The 27,866-nt window shown below is 45.7% G+C and overlaps 1 protein-coding gene across 2 annotated transcripts in view; it reads left to right on the top strand.

Moving 5' to 3' along the window:
- The first annotated feature begins 564 nt into the window (after positions 1-564).
- Positions 565-27,866, top strand: part of LOC124185939 (protein dead ringer) — a 93,658-nt gene continuing 66,356 nt past the window's right edge. Inside the window, exons 1-2 of one of the 2 annotated variants that reach the window (XM_046577180.1) lie at positions 565-2,078; positions 12,151-12,336. In XM_046577180.1, the coding sequence (XP_046433136.1) occupies positions 1,974-2,078; positions 12,151-12,336 (291 nt within the window). In that variant the 5' untranslated portion in view covers positions 565-1,973. The remainder of the gene's footprint in view (positions 2,079-12,150; positions 12,337-27,866) is intronic. The other variant, XM_046577181.1, reaches the window with a different exon arrangement.

Consider the following 27,866-nt stretch of genomic DNA (forward strand, 5'->3'; position numbering starts at 1 on the left):
TTTACGGTATCTGCAGAGGCACCTCTTGCACCTACGGGCGACCGTTCCGATTCGTCCCCTGGTATCACGTGGCGCCGGGTGCCGGCCAATTGCCGGTCTCTTATTCCGGCTCTGTGACCCCGAAGAACCCGGCACGATATCGCAATCTTTCGAGTAGAATTCATCCGTGCACGTTGAAGCTGGCGTCTGGAAAAAAATTTCTCTCGTTTCATGGAATTTCACGAGGGTCGAGGTACGGTCGTCGTTAGGGTTATTTAATCATCAACATTGGGAATATCGGAAAATCGTGCGTCGCGCCGGCGGGAATTCCCCATACCTGCAACACCGAAGCCCGAAGGTACATACGTATCAGCTAGGGTGATCCATAAAGGTGTGGAATTACAGTATGGTGATTTGAAAAATGCAAAGGCAGCTCCAAGTTGTAGATCACGTGCACCCGAGGTAGGCGTGCCTCGTGGGAGTATTCGAGAAGGAAACGCCCCCGGTGAACGCGCCCCACCACGAGCAAGATACGAACTAATCGTAAGGAACGGAAGTGGGGCCTTCCCGAACGAGCCTTTACAAAGCTCAGATCGCCAGAGGACGCGAACGTGCGCGCGCCTACTGTAGTGTTGGTTTCGATAAACGCTTGTCGCACCGCTGCCACCGCATACCCCTGTGCCTGGATTGACGTTGCGAAGAGTCTGTCGCTGTCGTATAAACGCTGTTGCAGTGTGTCGTGGTGAACGTTGATTAATTATTACAATACCGAGAATTCCCGATACGAACCGTGCGGCTAAAAGCAGTGCTCGACGTCACCGCAGCCCGTTGCTCGGCACAGAGTAAATTTGACAGCTCCGTTCGAACCACGGCGTCATTGCGATCTTTTTCGATTACACCGATAGTCAAACGAACCGTGTGTGCCTACGTTTTGTTTTCGAATCATCCGGTTCGAGCGACGAAACGTTCGAAAAACGGCAAATCGGCCGCAGTGGCGTTCTGTCTTCTATGCAATTACGGCGGTTACACCCCGGAGATAGATACAACTATATCTGTAAACGCGGAGACGGTATAGAGACGCAGGCGTGTAATAATATGACAAATGTATCAACGTAGAGAAGACAGTGTGCAGTGTGTGTTTCCCGCGGACGACTCGGCATAGCTGTGCAGAAAGTAAAGGATTATCACCTGTGAGTAACGGGGCAGCGCTGACGCCAATCCGAATGTACACCTTGACGAGTATTCGCCGGTCTCTCGCTCGACGGCCGACTAGCTCTCGATTTTTTATCCATGCACGTCGTCGGTCTTCTCACCAGCATTTATCAGCGTCTGTCGCGTTCGTTGAAAACCCACGACGTCGCGTTCACTCTCTCGTCTCTGCGAACGTAGCGTGATCGACCTGTCATCGATTTACCTATTTATATCATTCACATGCGACTAAGTGCGTATTCAAAGATAATGCGCGCGATGAAATGAACGGGAGATTTGACGAGTTTGTGACAAACGATTTGTACAAATCGCGAAACGGACGAATGATGAACGAATGAATTGAAAGAATTATAAAAGATCGCGGTTTGCAAATACGCGTGTCTAGAGGAAAGCGCAACGCACCCACGTGGACCGTCGACCGCATCCCTATCACGGCGTTTAGACTCATCGTCCATCCGCGTTGACGTCGACCGATCGCACACTTTGCTGGCACTCGATACCCGGGAAACGGGAAAGCAAAAATAGAAACGATCGTATCAATAATAGCAACAATACCAATTATTATAACGACAAGAATAACGAGAACAGCAAGATTAATAATAATCAAGGAAAGGAAGAAGCGGAAGAAGAAGAAAAAACGAACCTGGGCCAGTGCAGTACGCGAGTTGTTTATATTTCTAACCCTACAGTAGCGTGGCGAAGGGTTTTCGTGGCCCTTTTGACCGCGCGCCGGTTAAGCCGTCAAAATTCGGGTTAAGAACAGAGAACCGTTGCCATCGTACGCGATGGAGATATCGGACGAGTTTCAGGAAATGGGGAATCCCGGTGGAGGAGTAGCCATGGCCAACATCGCGATCAACCATCACCACCACCCGCCCGACAGTCCCATGGTGAGTCCCATCTCTTTTTCTCTCTCTTTCTCTCTTTGTCTCTTTTTCTCAACCATGCCCTTCCGCGTTGTTGTACACTTTTACAACAATCGATCGCTACGGCACGTCTGTCGCTGACCAACCTAACGCCAGTCTAATGATTATTCACTTCCCTTCGCTCACATTCGTGCCATCTTTGAAACTCTGACAGCCTATTAGTCATCGATTGATTTTCGCGGAAGGCTCGGACCGGGCAATTAACCGTTCTCCGTCCCTTGGCTCTCTGCCTGTACACACAACCATATATTTGGCCTTTCGATAAGTATCAGAAATGCGCCCATAAAATATTACAGGCATAGAGGGAAAGTAATACCGATTTGTAGGAATTACTTGGCAAATTAATGAGGCCCGGTAAGGAGCGATGAGGAACCATCGAGCCAAGGAATAATTACGGGGTGGTTCGCCGTTCTCATTCCGAGCAACGTCGGAATCTCACTTTATACTTGCGGATTTGGCTTAGGCTTAAGGCTTCGGTGCTCTGTGAGCATATCGAGGACACTTTTTGCCAAACGCGGTATCACAATACACGGGCATGCACATACGCGTACCGCGGACCTGGGCATGTCTGAGCAGGTAATATTACGTGTAACCTCTAACGCCTGGGTATGAGGTACGACGCACCGACAGACGGCTTCAAAAGATTAAAATCAAAGTATGTAAGATTGATTGACAACCGACGAGAGACGGAGCGTTAATTTTTACAGGTTTTTATATGTATACGTAGACGCACGTACGTTGATTCGAGCTTTTATTTATACTCGAAGGAGATTGTATTGTACCCGTTGACATTCGCACCGTCCTCGTGTAATACGTACGCGCATAATGTTCTTATTCTCAGCAGTGCCGAAGTTGTTTTGACGCGAGAAACTCTGGTCAAAGTGTCGCGGAGTGTATATATATATATATATATACATATATATATGTATATATATATATATGTATATCGGCTCAAGGAATTGTACATGCTCTGTACTCGTATTATGCCTCCAGATTATTATACACACACCTATATGTAGGCGACGGTACGGATTCCTGCTCACACCTCGTACCGTATTACAGGTACACACATGTACGTACATACAGGATGCGATGTTCAATCTTTATTTATATTCCTCGCGTTGTGCGCGCGTGTGCGTAGGTACGTGCTGCACGTACGGCTGTTTCTCCTCGCGTCAGAAATCGCATTAACAATTCCGTATGAATTCTAAACAATTTTCGTCGACCGCACGATTCTCGCCGGGCGTACCTAACGCAGCTTAAGTCTAGTTATACTTATGTGTATATTATACATTATATAAAGTACGGTAGAGTGCGAAGTTCGAGTCAGCCAGCCGGGACGAGTGCGTCTTGAATTTCGTACCTATTTAGCGACTCCGGTCTAAGTGGAAAATAGGTTGTTATCCTTAGATCGAGCGGCGGGTGATATTAGCTGTGTACGAAGGATCCATTCAACACCCACACATCGGTAGGCAATCAATCTTTGTATTATCCGACAATGACTCGGCGTGTCAACCGCATCTCACTAGCCCCGGTATAAACACCTTGTACCTGACTGTGTGTACAATTACACCGGTTATTCCTTCATCCTAATAGTTTTTTTTAAAGCAAAACCGAACCCGGCCAGCATTGATCACGCACGTGTGTCTCGACCCGGCCTGCAGGTCCGTTTCTCCACGTCTGTTATTTTTTTATGTGCAACAGTGCACGGATGACTTGTCAGAAATTATATCTTTACGCCGTAACGTATCACCTGTTATATCTGACCGAATCATCATTTCCATAATAAGGAACCTTGTTTTTTTCTGAACAGATAACAACAAACAGTCTGTCGATATGTCAGGCAGTCGGCCCGATGTGCGTTTGGCACAGATCGAGACGTAACTGTTAACAGCTTCTAGGAAAATATTTCGTCGAACTCAATCAAGCCCTACCCGAACGGCGTACGTGCATGTGTCCGCATTTTCGCGAGCCTTGCACATTTTCTCCGGTGCCGCGCAAGGGTCAGAATTTTATCTTGAAACGCGGTGACCCAGGTATTTGTTATACGTAGGTACGTACGTACCTACCTACCTACCTACCTACCCGTCTTATCTCGTATCGGAAGCTGCTCGGATCGCGTATCTGCAGGCTGTCCGGGCTCCCCAGCTTCGGAGAGTGCGATAAGACGACGCGACGCTGCAACGCGGAGAGAGGAAAACAGGGTCGAAACTTATACAGTGCTATCTGGAATATTGTCGTATCTTGGAATACCATTTTTGCCGGTGGTAGAAATTTCTTTATCGGAAGAGACGCGAACCGTGCCGAACCACCCGCGGGGTTTGTCTAGCTGGCGGTCGGCTCGAGGAGGCAGAGTAGAGATAGCCGCTAAAAAATATCTGGGATGATCTTCTTGAGCCGATTCGCCACACCCTTCGGGATATTTACATGTATTATTTCTACCGCTCCAGCCTGCCGGGTGACCCTCCAGCGATTGCAAAGACTAATGTCTCGCTGTTATAAGTTTCACGCTTGTTGCTAAAAATTCAGTCATGTCTCGTTGCGAGAAGCAGGAACGATTTGTACCAGTCCTTTGACCAGTAGCGTTGTAAGATTCTCTCGTTACTCCGGTGAATTTCGGCGTTAATACTACTCGGACGAAGGTGTAGGAAGGGTAAGGGATCATTTTCCATATGTATAATAATTAATGTACGTATATAAAAATACACAACATATACATCTATATGTTTGTATATATAGCGGGCTGTTTCCACGCGCAGACTCTCGAGTAGGGGGAGGCTAAACGGGGTGCGGGATAGCGAATGCATAATAACGTAGTGACGCGCACATTATAGGCGGGGATATCCCCTCGACCAATGATAGAACAAGAACTCGGCTACCTTCTCTGTATTCGTAGATGGCAAATAAATAAGTTCCACAGGCACACGATCGTGCGTTGCCTGTGATGAGTGTGCGCACGCACCCACACGCACGCACGCACGCACACACGCACACACACACACACACACACACACACACGGGCGCGCGCGCGCGCGATCACGTGAGAATACCTAGCTGTGCTCACTCTTTGGCGCCCTTTTACATCCAGCTATACCGTATACATACCTACCTCGCGGTTATATTATACCTGCCATCAGCGGGAAGCGAGTGCCGCGGACATCGCACCCGTTCATTTAACTTCGCGGTGTATATTTCAGAAGCGAACGTCAGGAAGTCGGTTACCTGTAATTTCTGCTTGTAAAGAGTAATCGGTATTGATGCCATTTCATTTTTTACCTTCATGTTATACGTATACGTTTATGTAAAGTTTTTTTGCGACCACGGTAATAAACGGTTTCGAATAAAAATATCCAGCCTCGTAATTTCCCCGATATTCTAATAAAATATTTATGCATTGATTTATTTCCCTTCTCGGAATCGTGTTTCGTAAAATTGTAGAGTCAAAAACTGATTCAGAAAATTACGTTTTGGGATTGGGTAAATTTACCAAATGTGGCGATCAAATATGGTAGAATGTGGTAGAAGAATATTCATTGATTTCAAGGAAAATATAGGTGCATCGTTCGATTTAAAATAAATATTGATTAGAATAATAATTTCTATTGCCAAGTGAAACTACACTGAGAAAAGAGTCTTGTTATAGCGAACAGGACTCATTTACTGTTAGCAAATCGTATATTTCAGTATGGCGAAATAAATATTTAGTTATGGATAAGAAATCGCGCATTTGTGTATACTTCTTTGTGCGAAATGAAGATTTGTTAACAGTTGATAAGTCATCTGTTACATCAGAAACAGTATCCTGTTGTATAAAACAATCGACCGCGATGTTCAACTAATTAAATATTGGTACCGAATGATTATTTATTAACAGTTAATCAGTCGTCTATCGTATGGAAAATCCTATTTAGCGATTTCAAATTACATACTTGTTGCTTCGTTGCCGTACTACGGATATGGCCGCTGTCACTTTTTCCAAACCGACTCATTTTGAATCTGTCGCAAAGCGCACGTCGTTCTTGGGAGATGAACGTTACGTACCGTGCGTTTGAATCGAATCGGCGAGACGAACGTCCGAATGTTCACGTGTGAGTTGGAAATAAATCTTATATTGCACGCTCCTAACCTCAAACATAATTTCGCATGTCACGATCAGGAATTTATGAATAAAAACACACTGCACTGTATGACATTTAAATGTTGGAAGAGGCTCGAGTAAGCCCCAAGATCGTAATATCAGCTCCATAACATTACTGTTGCATTGCCGCACTGGCTTTTATTATAAATCAACCTCGGCTCGGCCTACGAACTGCGTGCAAAATGTAAAAAATGTACTTGAAACGTGCGATTGGTGGGCTCTGTATAAACTTCGAATCCTCAAATAAGATTTGTTAACTGTCAATAAATCTTCATTTGGGATAACACGGTGTGAAATTCTTTACAATTAGTGCTAATTTTATGGTAAGGGAAAGTACGTTTTCAATAATTTCACGTATTTTAGCGGTGGGTTAATGTTCTATTTGCTTCGAGTACTAGAAAATTTCGACTGTCGTTGTAACAACGCACATATTTATTACGCGTTAGTAAGTTTTTCAACAGTTGAAAAATGGTCCCTGAAAATAGTCAACGAAATTTATTTTATTTATTATGACGAGACTCTTTTCTCAGTGTAGATTTATTTGAATTACGAAAATATCTGTACCACAACACTCGATTGTCACGTATTAAGTAAAATGAACAAATGTTTGTGTGCTCCGTAGCAAACGACAGAGTTTCAGTCCGAAACGGATAGTGCAAAAAGTGAATTACATAAGAAAATAAAATGAAACGATGGCTAACCGTAAAGAAAAGAATTTAAGCTGTAGGTGTATGCCGTATGACGAAATGGAAATGTCCTCTTATGTTTTCTCCCAAATACCTCACGTAAAAACAAAATAGCATCGTTGAATAACTACCCGATAGGTAGTTTGCCATTTTGATTAGTACTTGAAATTACGAAATCGAGAATAGCCGTGAAACTAAATAAATTTGCATATCAAATGAGGTTACTAATGGGGATGAATGTTCAACCCTTATATTGCGATATCTAGTGATTAGATTTTAACGAGTTTTGCATAAACATTCGTCAAATGCAATAATTCTGTGCCTATTCTGAATAAGGAGCGACCAAGGGCAGTATCACCTAGGTACAAGGTATACCTATGTGTATAATGTGGATACACGTAAATACATCTATGTTCTATGTTGTATCTATACATGTGTATATATATATATATATATATATATTGTGTATATATGTATATATATATATGTGTGCGATAGATGTAATTACACTCATGCACACACACGCACACGCACACGTATAATGGCGAGAAGAGACTGCAGGCTGCAGCAGTTCGCATTCATTCGACCATTTTACGATCGCCATATAAAAGTCTGGTAATTAGATTTTGGAGGCAATTTCCTGCCAGGTCTCTCGGTCCTTCAGCCCCTTGCCCCCCCCCCCCACACAGGTGGCCGACGAATCGCGATGCACATCCAAGACGGACAATCCATTCCGTCGCATCCTTTAGGTACCTTGGTTTACCTTTAGCACGCTAATCGAGAGGAGAAAGATAATATCTTGCGTCAGCTACGTAATATTATTAGATACATCTTTGAACCGTACCCCAAATTTACTTATCCAAAAATCAGCCGCACAGTTGGTACGCGGTCACCCCTGTCAGTTACTCGACAGCTCGGCCAAAGTCGTCCGAGTTTTTAAATACATACCTGCCCGCGTAATATGCACGGGTGTACGAATACCGTGAGATTACGGAAAAATCTGAAAAATTAATGCAAGTGGCGCGAACTCGGGGTGAGTTGGGTAAGATCGTAACCCGCAGCACCGAGTTCTTTCAAGCTTCGCCCTGAAATATGACATTCACCCGCAACATGCCTGACAGCGCTATAAGGTGATTTGCATTCATCCAAGTACAGATTACAGAAAAGTAGCCGAGTAGCGCAGGCGCGTTTGGTCAATCTTACGTGGCGCGTCTCATTCAACGGCTGGCTCGAAAGTGGGAATTGATACGGTTGGACGGCGGGTCTAGGTCTTTGCGCGGTCGCGTACTTGAACGGGTCGTCGCCGCCGCTCTGGCGGGGCGAGGGGCGGGGGTCGGGGAAAGTCGTATGTGCGCAAACGAAGCGACGTTTTGCCATTGGTCGTCCGGTCGGTCGTAGGCCACGCCTCTCGTGATTCAGCTACGAGTCGCGCCAAAGAGTCGCTGCCCCCGCGAGCCAACGATATACGAGTCTTAACACGCGTACGTCGAGTATGAGTACGTACACATGTATACCTAGGTTGGGTTCTACCTACCACGCGTACCACCCTCGGCGAGAGTGAGAGATGGAGAAAAATGAGAGGGAGAGAGAAGTGGGAAATCCGATGTCGACCTTGTCGTATCATCTACATTTCGTCCACCTGATCGTACCGATTGAGATATGTTGCATAGTTACTCGAGTTGCGGGTCCAGGGGCTCAGTTAATTTCGCTTTTCACATTTGGGAAGTTTAGTTACCCAATCGGAATGCTTGGATGGTGGGAAATGGGAAAAGTGATAGGTATTACATAATCGACCCCCTGGTTACACGGTGTACACTTTGTCCGTTCGGTTTAGTCGCACCCTTCGCTTAAAGTTTCCTGGCTAATTTGAAATTCTCAATATCATGCTGAAAACATTTGGTTCGACTCTTTATACCTACACTTTGATAATTGTTAGCAAATTCAATGTTTTTGTACGTGAATACACTTTCTACATGACGTCACTGTTTGCGATGTAGGGTGCGACTGTACCGATGAGATCAAATTTACTTATCTATTCTAAACTGTAGGTTCGCATATATATATATATATATATATATATATGCACTGGGTAAAGAGTGCAGTGTTGGAACCAAAATAGATTGCATTGACAAACCGAAGTCTCTTCGCACAAGCATTGATACTTTTCTTTAGCGAAATGCAATAGTGTTGTTGACGCTGGTGTTGTCGTCGTTTGGGGTGATGTTCGAAAAGTCGAATCGCCATACGGCAGAGGGGTTAAAATATTGAATTTTTATAGAGCCACAATTTTATTCGTAGAATTTCGAGGTACAGTACAATACACAAAAGTGAAACATCGGCACGTCAAAATTTTGACAATACCGTATTTTAGCTTTTTAATATGTTTCTTTTATATATTTCGACGTTCTGCACTTTAGAATTCTCTGAAATAGATTTTCGTGCTTTCGAAACTTCGATAATGCGACCTTCGCAAGATGTGAACATTTTAATTTTTGACCCAAGTGCGAGCTTTTAGGATCAGCAGGACGAAATATTGCGCAAACCGATCAAGTAAGGAGAATAAGTATAACTAGGAGTATAACCGAGTATATATGTATATATATATATAATAATGATTGCCTGATTGCACCGGAAAATAGGACCTGACATTTTCTCAATATGTCTTACACGTCGACTCCGTTCTACACACAACCAATTATGCCTGCATCGGTCCGCTCGGTGTAATCCGAGAGCGCGATGACGGAAGAAAGCTTGCCGCAGTTCGATCTGTAATTTGTTAATCCGCTCTTAGTTCTTAACTTGTTAGGTATAACGCAGAGGACAAGCGCGGGGCGGTCGTGCTCTTTCGTGTAAATTCGTTATCACGTGGTTCGGACTGACGTGACACGTTAAATGATAACCGGCAATAATGTTTAACACCAACTACACGGCTACCGTCGTAGACAAGTCGAGGATTACCCAACGAACGATCAAAGCTCATTAAATTTGGATTGTCGTTTTTAGGGCAACTATGCCGACCCCCGGACTACTGCACTTTACTCTGCAGAGTCTATGCATATTCTCCCACAAGCTGCAGGCAGAGACACGGACCAGCTGACGTACCTGTACCAACACAATTGACGCGAGTAGATATTATGAAGAGCTTGCGAGCTTGTCGCAAAAGTACCAGGCGGAGGTGAGTTGTTAAATCGACGATTAGACCTCGCGGGGGTTGAACGCTGGCGTTGAAGTACGGTCGGATTCAGGTCCGTGTCTACGGTGAGGGTTCGGTACCTGTCTACGTATAATATACCTAGGCAAAGCCGCCGAGCCTTAACCAAGCCTAACCTAAGCCAACCCAACCCACCCCGACCCGACTCGATCCGACCCAACCCAACCCAACCCAACCCAACCTAACCAAACCCAACTCAACTCAACTACCCCGAGGTGGGCATTAAGTGACGCTTACAAGGTGGCTTCTGAACACCCAACAAGCATCGATTTGTGTCGGGTATAGTTCGGTGACGGAATTGTGACGGTTGTTCAGGTTGAATGGTTTCGAAAGATGAGCTCCAGGTATAGCGCCGTTATAGCGCCAGGATTATTCTCTCGCAGGGTGTTCCTCTTTGCTGGGATGCGGCTAAGGTCTTGAGGTTCTCGTTGAGCAAAGACCGTCCCTCGTAGGAATGAGCGGATGTACACGGGAAAAGCGAGGAATTTACAGATTCGGCCGTCGGTTGATTTATCGAGGCTCCAACCTTTGCGAGGAATCGAGTCCCGCGACGGCGAGTAATATGATTGCGTATTATATAACAGAGACGTTAAATCGTAGTTACCCGCGCAGTGTGCCGCATGCAGGAGCGTGGGTAGGTATAAAATGTGGACGGAACTCTTCGGTTCCACCTACCTCGTACGGGTGGGTATAGATAGCCGCAGCGCGATGAGGAGATTTTTATTTTCGGTTGAATATTCAATTTGATACGCGAGCGAGTCTTTCACCATGTCCTAAGTAAACTGCGTGTGAAAGCCGAAGCATCGGTCAAAGAGAGATGTCGGAATGAAACGGGTTCTGAAACTCGTGCAAACAGTACGGGGATAGGTACGTGCGGAGGCTCGGGGCTTGAGACTTCATCGAAGCGACGGCCTTGTTGACTCTTCAACTTTACTCGCTTTATTTCGTGTTATTCCTTTACTCTTCGACTCGACGTCGTTGTCCCCGTACGTCGTTGGCTCATCTCGGTTCTCGGTCGCTGCTATGGTTCTCGGTTCGTCGCGGCTCGTCGCCGAGTGAGGAGGACCAGGCCAGTCTTCTTCTCCAGACTCCGCAGGTCATCGACTCCTTTTACACCTTTACCTTAGGGACGCCGGGTGAGAGGGGGCTTCGAGGAACCCCGCGCTCATTACGGCCTCGCGGGAGAGACGCGCGTCTTACTCTCCTCCTACCGCATCCGCGAAGATCAACCCGGAAACGAACATCGGCGCGCAACCCGCACCGGCTATGCGGACGGATTATTTGTCATCGATTCGAACCTCTCGGGCCTCGGAGAGAAATCGCTCGCTGTTTCCTGTCAAACAATCGTCCAACGCGCTGCAGCGCGGCTTTCAGGTATTATTATATTCTCACGTGTTGGCGATTCGCCGGACCGGCACTGCGGTTTATGCATACAACGAATCGGAGACTGGAAATTCCATTCCCATTCCAATTCCCATTCCCATTCCCATTCCCATTCTCGTTAATGTCCCGCGTTTGTCAGTTATTATCAATTCTTCGAACAAGTTGGGGATCCTGGAATACTACAAGCCCTGCAATTAGCGATTACGTCTGCGGTATGGACGTGTGACGTCAAGTTCCGTGCAGGTTAGCGATGCCGATGTATCGCACCTTCGGCGTGTCCCGCAAACTGGATATCAAACTGCAGTACCTCGGCAATTTTCCTGCGCGTAGATAATGCGAGAAGCAACGGAATCGAAAGAATAAAATATTCGTAGAGCATATTCGATGATAATTGAATACGAAGGAAGAAACGGAATGTCCGGAGCCACGGAACGCGAAATGGCGAGCGGGCGAGCGGCGTATGTAATGATGCAAAATTACTCTTATTAATAATTTTATGGAACTAAATAATCGCCGGACCGACTATACGCTTCGCAAGAAACTCCGGGTAACAATAAAACAGCGAACGTATGCTTTGTAATAGTGACTTGTGCAAGCCGTGCATTTTACATTTTATAGGTAAATGCTAGGGCATGCAGGCCTCGACTACCGACAACTATAATTCACAACTATCTCCGCTGCCTCGTGGCGCCGTTGGTGCGTTTCACCTACACGACGGTGCCGATGCGGAGTGTCCGTGGCTCAGCGCCTGCATGTCGTACCTACAACCTGGCTGGGTCGTACCTTCCGTACCTGCACCACACGGTATGTTAGGTGAGGCGACGTTATGGTCGTGCGTTTACGTACGACGTACCCACACACTCAAAGTCAGGCCAGTGTAACACTGTCTGCGTATCATTATTGTTGTTTATGCATATAGCGAGCTAACCTAGATGCAATCTCGCGCAATTATTTTTACGACTCTGCCAAGGTTTTATATCTCTACACCGATTTACTAGTTTCTAGATTCAACTCCGTGATCTACCGCTTGCGGCCGTGCAATTAAGAATCTATCCCTAATCCTTTGAGGAAATTTTGCCAACGCACGATCGTTATCGTAAGATCGTAACGCGACGGCCTAAGTATATGACTAGACGAACGATTTACGCGTGCACGGCAGTCTGCGCAAGCAGATACGCGGGACTCGGGCGATATCGACGGACTGCAGCTTAGGCATCGCTCAGGTTTTAACTGACGACTCTGTTATACACATGTAACTTGCCAGTTACTAGCTGCAAACCTTTGGATTTTCACAGTATGTTCGTTTGCTGGCTTTTTCCCCTCTGGGCCACTTCCTCGGTCTCTCTCTCTCTCTCTCTCTCTCTCTCTCTCTCTCTCTCTCTCTCTCTCTCTCTCTCTCTCTCTCTCTCTCTCTCTCTCTCTCTCTCTCTCTCTCTCTCTCTCTCTCTCTCTCTCTCTCTCTCTCTCTCTCTCGGGGGGAAAAACTCGAGATTTGAGTGATGCGATATTTTTCTTTCTCTGAATTAATTTAAATTAATTCGTACAATTTAACTTTTTTTTCTTGTTTCGATTTTTTTTTCTGTATTTTGACAAATTTATCTATCTCAACGCAATTCATTTCAATTAATGAAATTACATTTTTTTTTTACAATTTTCGACAAGTCTCGATAATTCACTCTGAAACGAATGATTTCCAAAAAATTTAAATTCATTACTTTGTATTGTGTGTTAATTAAAATAAATTTTTTTTTAATCGAACCTAATATTCTTAATTCAATTCAGTTTTTTCTCCGTCTGAACTGATAATTGTGGCACAAATCCAAAGTAATTCAAATTAACTTGACTTAATTTCCCACAAGTTAATTATTTCTCACAATCAGTTAATTTTTGATAATTCAGGCGAATTAGAATTAATTCACAAACCTATTGTCACATCAATTCAGCCAGTTATTTTCCCTTCGCTCACTTTCTCTTTTTCTCACTGTCCATCTTTCTTCACCCCCTCCCCCCCTCTCTCTCTCTCTCTGTGTATTTTTGGCATTCTTTACCCTTAGCTGTTAAGTCTTCTCCCATTCTGTCAACTCTTAAAACTAGATTGTTCGCTCGTTTGCTTGAAATCGAAATTTTAGTCACAACATATTAATCAGAAATATTGACATCTAGGAGGCGTTGCGTTGTGAACTGCGATATCACCAGTGTCTGTTGGAAACTAGGTTCTAACTACATGAAAATCTGTTATGTGAGAGAGCTAGCATATAATTAATAACGCTTTAGTGTAATACATGCAATTCTTTGTTCCAGCTAGGTTTAAGTCTGAAAATTCTTGGATACTCAGCGCTTTCGAGTAGTTGTCCATATAATACTTAAGAACTTATATCGAAAAAATCTATTTCATGTTTACTTATTTTGTTATTAAACGGACATATGTCGCACTTTATAATTTGCCCCAAGGTTGAACCAGGGCAATAGTAAACTTTCCATCCATCTATCTCACTCTTTCTCTCTCTCTTTCGCTCTTTCTCTCTCTCCTTCGCTCTTTTCTTCTTTACAGTGTCACAACATTTTTATTTCGAAACTGTGCACAGCTTTCTGCGGTTCGAACCTTTGCGAGCCTCTTTCGCAGGTAGTCTCGTCAACCCGGAGTGGCTTTCTATTCTGGGAAATGCGGAAAGCAGAATGAATAAATTCCGATGCGACCAAACTAGCCGAATACGAGAGTACGAAAAATCATTTTCCAACGACGTTTGGAAATACTGGCGTGAACAAGCCGCGTTTAAAAGTAATCTCGTCAAACTCTCTCTTCTTCGAAAATCACTATCAGCTGATACATATCAAGTTCTCGCGCGTATCCGCAGCTTGGATAATTTCTCCTACGAGTTTCGGTACACTCGTATAGTTTGAATTTAGAAAAGGATACGCTGAAATATTCCTCGCCAGCGCGAAAATGGCGACCTTTGATTCGTTCGTTGTCAGCACCTGCGACAAGAACAATGCTACAGGTTGCGAGGATTACGCGTGTAAGCAAGAGACGGTAAATTATGACGTTGACGAGTCGAAGGGAGAAATGAACTCGATAGAATTGCGAAGGAGAAGACGTCTAGAATGTGAGATGATTGTCGGGAACGGAAGTGAGGAAACTAGGTTGCCGGAAAATCATTCCACTCCTAGTAAAATCGGGTAGGTTATAAGGCAGGCATAGTCGAGGCTGGAGGAGAGCATGCGGTCGGCACGTGCTACGGGAGTCGGTTTTATACCGGGGGCTATTCTCCGGAGTCCCCGGGACCGGGACCGGGTCGTGGGCATCCTCCGACAAAATTCTCGGGGTTCTCAACCGTGGTGGTTGCTAAGGGCTACCGGGCGTATAACGGACCAGGCAGCGCTCGACCCCCCGCCGAGAGAGGGTCTCCGGGACGAACTCGGCTCCGACCCCGCGTCCCGTCCTCCGGGGACCCGAGAATATAACAATGAGTCCGGCCGGGCCGATCCACGTCGGGGTTGTAGATCCGATATGGTCGATAAGCGGACAATCGTTCGGTAATATACCCGGTATGCGTATACGCAAATATGCGCCTATATATGTATATATGTTTGTGTGCACACGTATCAGAGATATCCGTGCAGACCCTGTTATCTCGGGACGGAATCGTCATCGGAGGTCGTATTATGAAAAGGCGGCGCCAAAGTTCTGGGTTCTAGACGGTACGAGGTAACGGTACCCTGCGCAGACCTTCGCTATTTCTCAGTTATAGATATTCCATGCCAATTGTTTCACCATCCCGCCTTACCCGCAAACCGCGTCTCCAAACTTGGAACACCCTGCGCACCCTGCAACAATTACATATCTTATCGTATACAATATTTTATTTCCAGCGAGAGAGCCTGGCGCGAATCTTCTCATTCAACATTTTTCTTAGGGGGTTATTGTTATACCGGTGTACTACTACCGCAGTACGGGACCGGTGATAAGGTTGCGGGAAAGTTTACAGCAGCCGAGGTACGAGTATTCGAACAATCGTGATGCTCGATTTCGACAAATGCATTTCGAGTTGCGTCACCGCAGCAGCGGCGCAGTAATGCGGCGGTGATTGTATTATTAGCAGAGACATCACGCCGGGAATACAATTAGCAATAAATTAGCATAGGCATCAGCGTCGTTCAATAGCGAAGTCTTCCATGCTGTAGGCAATGAATGCCTGAGCCTGACAATAGTTTTATCGACCACAAATTAATATAACGTAACGACTGGTGCGCCCCGGAAAAATATCACGCTACATATACTTTATACCGTGGAAAGAGACAACAAAGTCCGACTGCCAACTCGCGGGTCGCGTATACAGCGTGCATTCGCGAGTCCACGAACGCCGGGCGATATTTCGAGTCAAGAGAGAGGATTTGTTGGAACAAGTGACAGAAATATTTTGCTGCCTCTCGGCATAAGCTAGCACATTGTCAGGCCGGTGAAGATCAGGTAGGCGCAGCAGTAAGTATAGGTGGAGCAGGGAGGAACCAATGGATTGGTGTTGGCTCGAGGCAAAAAGTTAATCGTCGAATGTGAATTATTTTAGTATCAATAACGAACCGGTGGATGGAAATTCTCGTGCTATTTCGATTGCCCTTTCATAAAACGTCATTATGATGAACTGTAGAGGTTTCTGCAAAGTTCCATCGACTCGTAAAAGCGTCCCATAACTCGCTCGGCGTTATGGCTTACGCCCTATACTCTCGTATACGTACGCACTCTTGTACTCGTCTCGTACTCTTATAGACGTCGCTTCGGCTCGTCGCGCCTCGCGTCTCTTCTCTTCTTCCCTCTCTTTCGCTCTCTCGCTCTCTCTCTCTCTCTCTTTTCTTTCTTTTCTCGCTTCTCTCTCTCTCTCTCTCTCTCTCTCTCTCTCTCTCTCTCTCTCTCTCTCTCTCTCTCTCTCTCTCTCTCTCTCTCTCTCTCTCTCTCTCTCTCTCTCTCTCTCTCTCTCTCGCTCTGGCACTCGCAGCGCTGTTTGCACGTACGTCTGAGCTACACATTCGAATACTTACAGCCTTCTTGTTCTTCACCTTCTCTTCCTTCTTCTTCTTCTTCTTCTTCTTCTTCTTCTTCTTCTTCTTCTTTTTCCACACATCCACGTACATTGCGCGAACTACAAAGTAGAAATGCCTACCTACGTCGCTCCGTTTCTATCGCTGTATGAGTAAATATGCATGGACCCCCAACACGATTGCAGCCCGGTACATGTATACACTTTTATTGGCTCCGGGGCTATGTTATTAGACGTTATTATATTCGCGTATGGATAGAGGAATGTACATTGTACGGGGTGTCTTATTTAAATTGAAACGAGCCATTATCTTCTCAACTGCTCGATACTAAACGATCGAAAGATTTGCTCAAGATTAAATATACTTTTCACCCACGATTCTTTGTATCGAGTAAGGTTCGAATATGCGTCCATTTTAGACTCAAATTACCTTTGAAACGGAATAATTTTTACGTCTAGCCGACAACAGTTTTATTTGGCGAGTCTTGGTCGCCGCCCAGTGACATCGAATCGGTTTCGGCTGTAGCAAAATATCTGCTATTGAGGCACCCAGCCAGCTTTGCGAACATTGGTAAAAACTTGAATGACCCTTCGGAACCCAACAATCAAAGTAACGACGCCATGCGATCGAACAACTTCGTTTTCGCCAAGCGCCACATTTTGCATGTACGGTATAAACTCGTTTACGAAAAAATGCCTACCAGAATATAACAGAGGCTTGGAAAAGGTGTTTAAGGGGTATGATACGCGATTCGATTGTCACGTTACGAATAAAAAACTTTACGAGCTCAAGGAGCCGATGACTAACTCAATTTGTCGCATTATTGGTATCGGCTAATATGCGACGAAGGGGTTCTGCCCACCGGAGGTGGTATGCATTACCGACAGAATCCGTATAACTGTTTCTCGTTTGATATTACCGGATGACCGAGTCGTCCGAGTCTCGCTGTATACGTGGTGCGAAAAATAAGTATCAAAACTCCCTGCCAGTTTTACGCGGATACCTACTCTCTCCGAGGTTGCCAGACGCACGGGGATGCAGTTCGCATGTGAGTTAAGCATCTCGACTACGTACGCGGCCGACCGACGATCTCCTTTTTTTTTTTTTATTTTTTTTTGCATTGAAACTTTGACTATTTTCATTCCAACGGTTTTGGTGTAGTCAACGGTTCGATACGGTCGTGAGGTCGTTCTTTTTTAAAATCGATAGGCTCCGGCAACGTTGTTAATTAATAATATATCATATCCAGGCAACGGTCACGCGCCGCGTACACTTGGACGGTTTCGTACAAATGACACGCCACGCGGTTCCTCAAGACGACGGGGTGTTTATTTCCACCGGAAGTAAGAGCGATACGTTTTATCCCCCTTGGAGACGAGTAAAGCTTCGCCCACACGTGCTAAGGAGACCGCGCACGCGGTGCCAAAGCTTCTTCGTTCGTTCCGGGTGTTCGTGGCGGGCACCCTGCAACTCCGGACTATTGATGTGAGAAATGCCTTACGAGTAAGTCCCTTGTGCGGTACCACACAGCCCAAGGTTCGTATAGAGCGTAGCTTTGTATACCGACAAGACCCTAAGACGGCCGTAAGTCTGTGGCGAGAAGCCCCAACTGTGCGATATCTTATTTCTATCTCGTTTACGCTTATATATCGATACCCACCATCCTCCCATCCTCCCTTCCTCCCGCGCCGCCACGCGGACCACCGTCTTACGCTACACGGGCTATTAGAAGCTGAACCAACTCTCAGGAATCGACAAACGGATAAGCTCCTTTCAATTCGTCACGAATTCTATGGCACGGTCACGGGGTCATGGCGCAGAAGCTCTCGAATCGTCCAAGATTTCGTCACGGGATCGTTTGATTACCTATTTGAAATTCGAACCCCTATCGCGCAGAATAAATATTATCGCTCAATTACCGGAGTACCGAGTTTGAATGCAGCGAAATCCAGTTGGCCCTCGATGTTACGTCGAACAGAGTTGTTCTTCGTTGAGCGGGGATGATTTTCGTTCCCCCCTCCTCCGAGAGAGTTCCTCAAGCGTTTAGTCGCATAAATTGAGCCGTCACAGCTACAACAGGTGAAACAGAATCGTGTCCGTATATAGTAGCTGCGCCATAGGTGTGGGTGAAAGTTAAATGGCAGAAGGGCGTCTCACGGCAGGTGCAGATCGGTACGGTTAACGTTCGGCACAAAATCTGGCTCGGTTGCGGTTCGGCTCTACAGGCTCAGGCTCAAAGGGTCCCGCGAACGCGCCGCTGTCACAGACAGGCAGACCGGCCCTCGGCGCGGGGGAGGTTGCGTTGCGTCGTGCCTCCGCTTTCGCGGTAAAGGGTTCAAGAGTCAGCATGTGCGTGAGGCGTGAGGCGAAAGGAAGCGACAAAGGTGCAACGGCAAAGCGTACCGCCGTGTTTCACACAGGATTTACGCCCCGCCGTTTATTACTGTTATACGGGACTGTAAATAAGACCATTAACCGTAATATGGTTGACAATCAAACCACTTTGGAGAGAGTTGAAAGAACTTGAGAGAGACTCGTACCGCCGCTTCGCGCCGCGCTCGATTCGAACCAAGAATATTCTCTCACAATCGGGGTAACGCATCAGAAAGTCACCGGGACCCGAAAGCTCGATTATTATACATCGGGCGCATCGTCGTGCGATCTGCACTTGTTTTAAACTTGACGATGTATTGAAAAGATTTTGGCATCGCCTTGTACGCCACAGCCTAGCAATGGCACGGCGCCCTCGCCCGCAGCAGGCACTCATATATATATATATATATATATATATACCCGCGAGTTCCTAAAAATGTACCAGATTTCACGCTCGGACGCTTGGTGTGGAGTAATAAAAATTAAACCGGCATAATGAAGGGCCGTTGTGTCACGCCAAGCGTCAAACCGTAATTGAAAATTCGAGTCACTCGATGACCGGATGGAGTATAATCAAAAATGCCAACGTAACGAAACGAGCCTCGCGCTCCTGGAGTTTTAGCGACCGGGAAAGTAACGGCGTGGAGCTGCTCACTTGCGTATGCCTAACCGAGTGTTTTTCTCATTTTTGTGCAAATAAAACCTGGGCGCTACGTCGACTTTTTCGTTCGCTCGCGATTCGGTCGAACGAAATCAAATACGTGTCCAGTTGCCGATTTGAGAACGGTGAATGGAACACTGTAACTGGCAGTTATGCGTCAACAATATTCATTTTCACCGCTTTTCGTTACAACCTCTGAGTCACTCGAGGATCTTGGCCAGATGACGTCAGAGTGCCCGGTGCTGCTAGACGCCACGCGTCTTTGGCACTGTGACGTCACTCCCCCGGTGGCCCTACCTGTTCTCACCCCCCCCCCCCCCCCCCCCTCCTCCCTCGGCTTCCCGACGTGTACCTTTCGAGAGTAGCGTTCGAACATCGGCGAGAGTACATTCCAGGATTCGGTCAACGCCGTCGACCACCTCGTTCGGCCATTCTTACACAATTAGTCCTTTCCGACTAAGGAAGCACGATTCCCCAAACCTCGTCGGACCCCGGCGACGACCTCCCGTTGCGAGGAAACGCTCTTCCACAGAGCCTTTAGAAAATGAGGCACATCTTTTCCCGGTAATCGTCTCAAGGTCCAGTATTTCTCATTCTCTCTTTCTTTGTACGAACACCGTAATGTACGTTGAATCCGATCGCCTCCCTCTCTCTCTCTCTCTCTCTTTTATTTTTATCTCATCAATCTCATTTATCTTTATTTATCTTTATTTCTATTTTCCTCGAGAGTAAGTGCGTCTTGTGCGCTCTCTCGTAAAACTTTTTATATATGTGAAAACCTATTTTCCTTCTTATTCTTTAATACTTATATTTACTGTTTTACTCTTTACTTTTAAATTTGAAGCTTCCACGATCGCCTGTAACCTTTTTACTAAATTTTTCTGTATCGTTTTTTTTTTGCACGGTGCTCTTAGGGGACCTCAGTCCCAGAGCACGAAATAAAAAGCTCTCTCTCTCTCTCTCTCTCTCTTTAGAGCATTATTATTATTATTATCACGAGTCTTGCGTTATTTACTACCTGCTCTATTGTAAATTACGATTAAGTTAATATTAAGATGAATACTGTGATTCTTCTCCTTTTGATAATGTATTTTTGTACTCATGGGCACACGGCCCTGGTATAATAAAACTTGATTCTATTCTATTCTATTCTCGCTCTTTCTCTCTTTCGTTTCGGATCAGAGGCTACGATACCCTCCGCGGGAAACATAAATGTTCCTCGCAAGTCTCGTAAACGAAGATCCTCATTACGGATTTCGAGTCTATAAAATTAGACGCGATCGGCGGCGGACAGTGCGCCTTACTCGATTGCTGTAGCTACCTGAAGCTCATAGCAGAGGCTGGACGTTACAATCGCGTCGACGACTTAAAGTGCCTCGGCCTTGGGGAGGTGGTAGATAAAAAGAGCCGTAGCTGCGGCGAGTCTGACCTAGCTTAACAAGGGACAGTCGAACGTTACGCTCTGTCGTCGGGTGAGGAACTGGCATTGTAAAGTTCGAGACGTAGCGAAGCGTCGAGTGGGTGGCAATAAAGAAAGTTGAACGAATGCGCATCCCTCACGCAGAGCTCTCCTCTAATCTCTGGCAAGGAGTCAGGGGTGTTGCGTCGAGGGCCACGCAGGCATGCGGCGGAAGGATTGCTCGCTGTAGGTATCGTCGGGTATTGTGACCGGCAATAAAATCTTTTTTTCAATGAATATATAAAAATAATTGTAAAAAAAAAAAACCGAAAAAACAAACGAAAAAGGTAAGAAAACAGCAATATTATCCGCCAAGGATAATAAATAGTTTTGGATGGACGGATGGACGGATGGATGGATATGTGCGTGACCGTTGGTTGAGGTTACGTCGTCCATAAATCAGTTGACAGGCATGCGAGACGACGGCGACGAATACGACGAGGCGTCGTCCACTCCGGCAACGAATCCTAAATCGTAAATTATAAAACTCGCGGAATACTCAACCATCGAATCACATACATATTCGTATGTCACATGCATGTGTGTCGCGCGCGTGTAATAAGACGATGCGCGAGTATGTGCGGACGACACGTATACATTCCGCATATCGATATCAGCGTATATGTGTTACATTATATACGCGTTAAACCCTGCAGGTATGCCTGTTTGAATAGAAACACGTATACCTACGCTGGCGATCGTGCCGCGGCTGCAGATAGAGTTTCCCTAACAAACAGTTCCAAAGTCCATACCGATTATTTGTTTAGCTTGCCGATAAATTTATGCACATTTTATGCCTCGGGCCTGTTTTTCATATCAGCTGTGCTACTCTGTCCTTTCCCGCTCGATTATATCGGATCTCATTCACGTCCCGATTGATAATAATCGATGTCGCGGTATGCCTACAGTTTCCGACGTACAACTTGAGAAACGTCCGCTTTGCGTTACTTTTCCATTACAAACGTATTGCGACAACGTACCTACGCGATCTTGGGCTGCGAACGAAGACGAGCAAACGGTTTCAAATAAGAAATTCGACCGACAGCTGCACGCGCGTGACGGCTAAACTTTATTTTCAGCTGAAATTGTTGACGGTTAGAAATTTGATGGTGAATCGCAGGAAAGTATAGGGAATGGATCGTTCGACTGGGAAGGAGCCTTGGAACGCGACAAATTCGAAATTTTTTTCTTCAAATTTTTGTAATTTAAATTTGTTCCTCCGTTTCGCCGTTCCGCATGGAGAAGGGAGGGGAAGGGACGGGCGAAAGGTCCATCTTATACAGCAATAAGGCATGCGGCAGGCATTAAGAGATGGCGCGATTTTGAATCCCGAAAAGGCGAACCGCCCCGTCTTGTCACGCTCCGTGCGCGATACAGCCGCGAATTTCCCCGAAACCGGCAAATATTATACGGAATTATACGGAGAGTCGGGAGTATAGATTTGGCCAAGGTATTCGTGTGGGTATAATTAAATTAATCTGCCGGTAGGTCAGCGAGCGAGCGATGCAGAGCGCGGACTCGGAGACTCGGAGACTCGGTCGCGGCTGCTGAGGTTATACCCACATACCCGCATTTATACGTGGGTGTAGGGAAGAGTGATGATCCGTGTATCCAGTGTATCCCTGTTTTATTTTTAAAAATTTATTATAAAATTGCTCTCTCATTCGTTCAGGTAGCGAAGAAGGCACCGCCGGCTACCGTTTCTGCTGCCTGATCCAAGTAGTTGTCTGCATTCTCGCAACACGCGATAGTCTCTCGAACACGCTAACTATAAATCTCACCAGGCGACCAAATTATTCCCAACTAATCACACGTCTACATTCACCGATATAAATTATTATAATTTTACCCCCAAACAATAAGAACGCGATGAGAATTTTGTTGTCGATTCCACTACTAGGTCAATTATCTGTAACCCCAGACATCCCTTTTCTCGGAAATTAACTTAATTAAACATATCTGCAGATTCGCGGATGATGTATACACAATACACACGTACAACCCGTACAGCTCAAATTTTTTATTCACTCTACACCCCTCCCTCTTTATTCTCAGAGAGTCTCATCATCGTTCTCGCCGGTATACAACAGACGTCTTTTCGCAATATACATATATTAAAACGACCGTTTCATTTCGTTTGTTGCAAATTTTTGCAAATCGCGACGTATGCCTGCAATGTCGACGCAAATATTATACACGGTATAATAAGTGTCTAACGAAGACGGGATTCGGTTTGAAAATTTTGTAATACCTTTTCCCTCCGGGGCCGGGGGTTGATCCTACGGAGGGCTCGGCTTTCGTGTCTAATTTTAACGTCGCTGTCTCGACTCTCTTCGCCCCTGTGTTACACCGTAGAGGCCGAATTCCCCATCAACTCTGGCTTCTCAAGTTCGTTGTTCCGAAGTCCAGAAGCTGAAAAATGCTTTGCGCCGAATATAATAACCCGGTGAGCTATGACGTATATTTTTTTCCTTCTCCGTGGCAATCGCTGGAAATTTATAGAAACGATGTGGAATTCGAGCCTTGTGACGTCTGTAATAATCTTATCGAAATCGGGAACTAGGAGCCTAACGAACTTCGAACACTGTGCTGTTTAATTCTTCTTCCATTTCAGGCATACGACGATTCGAAGTGTTATCTCTTCGTATCAGATACCGCGGTCTGGAAAAGAAAAAAGTGCCACTCGAACTGTTTCGGAGTCGCCGGTCTGGATTGTCGCAGGAAAAAATACGCATATTATGCACGATGTTTTTAGGAAGCAATATAACGTGTACCCGGTGGGTTTTCTCTTCGTTATTGGGTGGCGAACGGGCCGTGAAACGCTCGCGATCGAGTTGCCGTGTTGTTGTCGGTGGGGAATAAGCTGTAAGTAGCGGTTACCCTCTCGATACGAACGCGGATCGGGAGGCGCCCTCGGAGGTGCCTGATGCGAGACCGAGGAGGAAAGTGCAAGATGGATATAGACGCTGCTTGGCGGAGCGAAGGAGCGAGTGTAGCCGGCTTAGATCTGTGACGTGTTTAGGCTTCGTCGTGGGGAGGCTGCGGGAGATCTTCGAACACGTGTGCAACTCGAAAAGTTTTTAAGTGTCGCGTACGCACCAGGCACGCGTCCTCGAGAACCAACACGCTCGCAGCAAACTCTTCTTGTACCTATAACTCAGCTTCTCAAGGTCAAGGTCTGCAGCCTTTCGAGCGCAGCTGTACTTTTTACGTATATTTTACACCCGCGTAGGTGGATCTCTACACGCCGAACCTACGAATGCCCCCGCGGTCTACTCCGTCCTCAACGTTCTTCAACCTCTGACGAATACAACGGCGAAAATCGGGGCTTCGGGTTGAATACTGGCCACTTTCCTGGACGATCTAGACGTTTTTTTAACAAAAACTCGGATCTGGTCCGATGTGTATATCCGATGCGTTCTTCTCGTTGAAATACGAGTCAGGTGATCGCAGATTCGAATGTTCGAGGCGTGCCTCAGTCGTCTGTCAACGCATCGCACCGTATCGTCGCTCTACTAAATTTTTTTCCTAACGGTTTTACTTGGTCTTAAAAATTTTTAACACTTCAGCTCCCGGACTCCCTTCGTAACGTCGACAATGACTCGAACTTAGACGCATAGAGCAACATACTCGCATAGAATGTTAATTGACGACAAATGATACGCTCCTGCACCTCAAACAAGCACCAGGAACATTTGTTTATTCTCCACTGACCGCGGTCCCTGTATCACCGGTATAATCGTGACGAGTTGACTAAATTCATGTCGTTGAGTTAAAAGAGTCATGATTCATATACTTGTGTCTAAAAGTTGGAATATCTTCTTCAGATCAAACGGCTGCATTTTTAATGCGCGTATATACAGGTACTGGTAAAACACGTGCAACAAACTTTTGTAAGTGCAGGACCTGATCAGTCCTTGGCTGCGCGGTACGTACAATCTACCTCGATCCTTTTCCTCTCAGGCTTTTCAGCGGAATCTATAGATGGTTTTGTTTATTCTTCTTCGGAAGAGAAATAGAGACAAAAGAAAGGAAATCTTACTCCGGTAGTGAGTGTTTGTTTCGGATATCAGCCTGACGACTGCTTCATTTTAAGTGTTTCGGGGTAATTTTTGTGCTTATCGTGAAGCGAGACGCATTCTGGGAAAAAGCGATACGCTAAATGCCATCCCCGTTGCGTTTCGCCTCGACATTCATCCCCTTAGAATTCTTCCGGTCAGAGAAAAATTACCTGGGTGGCATTTCTAATCTGGCTACTAAACGTGCCTAGGAACTTTAGATCAACGTACAAACAGTTCTCGATGCTTACATCGGCAGGTAGAACGATCCACGGTACCTATACATATTATGATATCATCACCGTCGTTCTGCTTATTCGATTATTATGCTTCTCTCGAAAGAGCAGTATTAAAAATAAATATGGGGAAATAATCTTTATTGAGCCGAGTAAGCTGGAATAATTTTTTAAACCTCCCGCGCGTCCGGACATTTCAACATTTACAAAGGTTAGGTACCGGTGGGCAAAGCTTCGATTATTGTTCCAAGGAATTTCGCGGAAGAAAGGTCTTGGGTATCTTTTGGCCAGGTCTGGTCACGGTCATATGGTCACCAGATGGGCGCTGAGCGGCAACTCCCAAGGTCTCGGCGGTCACTACCGCCACCCCCTGTTTCTCAATTTTCCAGCATTTTTTCGAATAAAGGTTTGACACCGACGCAGGCGCGGCAGCAATCCGTCTATAAATCCTTCGATCGTAAGTGAAATCGGGCCTGTTGCCGAGTGAATTCGTATTTGAAATCAATGTACGAAGGGGGGAACCGTCGGGGATTGTCAAGTCAATTTGTAATGTTCCTTCTCACGTTAATAATCGTCCGCGTACATCCTCAACAATTTATCCTACACGAATCAGGCTTGACTAATTCCACGAGTCGAGTCGTCTGTCTCCGTCCCGCCAAACATCCATTACCACGACGATCAGCACCGCGAGCGTGCGCGACCCTGTGCGCAGTGTAGGTATCACGTGCTCTGCCTTCTCATTGGCCGGAAGGTTTTTGGCAGGGAAACAAGGTTCTTATTTTAAATGTTTCATTGTCGTTGACTGCCGAGGTGTGCGTCGGATGTTACTAAATCTTGTGTATTCCGGGTATAATAAATAGATTTTACTATAAAATGTCGCGAAATATATGCGTACGCGTTTTACACGGCGTCTTTTTATCGCGAAATCCGCGATAGCTCTTGGTCACTTCATTTATCGAAGTACAAGATTTTTCAACAAATTGCAAACGAATTTACCACTTCATTAGCGTCACCGGTATCTATGGCCTAAGCGTTGATAATCCGAGAAAGTTGATTCCTTGAATCCGTATAATACGTTATACATATATCAGTTCCATGCTCACAGACAATTCATGATTTATGCGGTAGCGATATACAGAGATAAGAAAATACGCCGAGGAGGAAAATAGACATTGAACACGGGGACGGCAAGTCGGTGTTTTGCCCTAATGGACATTCTCTGCATACCCAAAACCCCGAGACACACTCATCGCTAAAATAAACAAGTCCCCAATCTCGATTTAACCGATAAGACCTAAAGGCGCCACGGTGGAAGGCGGAAACCGCCCCATCGGTTACAGATGAATCATTCCATGGTAAATTTCCGAGACAAAAAAAAATTGAATTTGTGAAAATTTTTCTTTGCCAAAATTAACTCAAACATCGATACATTTACATTTGGACATTGGTTGAAATAAAAAATGAAAATGCGAAGAATTACTGCCGCAATACGACGGATTCTACGTAACCCCGATAGAAAACCCCTAAATAGAGAGCCGCTTGAATTCCAGGGCATTGTTTGCGTGAGCTTTGGTTGCGGACGTTCATCGCTAATTTGTATAAAGTATGACCGCATGGATTAGATAAATTCAATTGATCTGTAAATATTCTTATCGACTCCCTGCGCACACTGCTACACATTTAGTTACGCATATACCTGCGAAAGAATACGTGTGAAAATACTTTGACAATAATACTATGCAGGCTACAACCTTCGACATCTGAGGAAACGGCAAACGGAGCTGCCTAATAACGGACCGAACCTCCGGTGGTTGTACGCGCGCGCATTTATAATACCTATCTCGATAAACACATCGACTCACCAAGAATTTCGAATTAACCGTTTCGTATTTGAAAGGAACCCCGACTAATTATCGGCTGATATTGCAATGGTGTCATCTGGATATATCGAGCGAGTCCCACGCAGGGTTAACCTGAGGCGTAATAAAGAGAGATTACAGGGACGAGCTAATCGCAATTGCGATAGAATTAACATCGACTCGAGGAGGTCTCGCGATGATCGATCATTCGCCTTCACTGCAATACTCAACGCAGTCATTTTTTCTCCCGCACGAGCGCGGTGCCAGCCCTTCGTTCCGTAGATTCGTAACGTTCGAGTATATCGTGGAAGAACTCGCGTTCAGAGTGCCACACTGGGACCGTGATCTATCCCAATTCAGTCCCAATCTCTGGCACTGGGGCTCTGGGCTCTGTGTATGGTAGCAAAGTTTTCGAAAGATCGAATCGAGACGAGAAGGAAGATGTAGCCCAGAAGCGTTGGAAACACTTTTTTAAAAGTGTTTGACCACTGCAGCAGGACAGCTGGCTGTCATTAAAACCCCATTAGCAGGAAGCTACTTCTTACCGAGTCAAGCGAGAAAACGATACAGTTACATACACGGTGGGCTCGTTATACACGTTTCCGCATCATCCGACATTTGAGTTCCTGTACCTGATTTTATGAAACTTTGGCC

The sequence above is a fragment of the Neodiprion fabricii genome, chromosome 7 (assembly GCF_021155785.1).
Source record: "Neodiprion fabricii isolate iyNeoFabr1 chromosome 7, iyNeoFabr1.1, whole genome shotgun sequence".
Taxonomy (NCBI): Eukaryota; Metazoa; Arthropoda; class Insecta; order Hymenoptera; family Diprionidae; genus Neodiprion; species Neodiprion fabricii.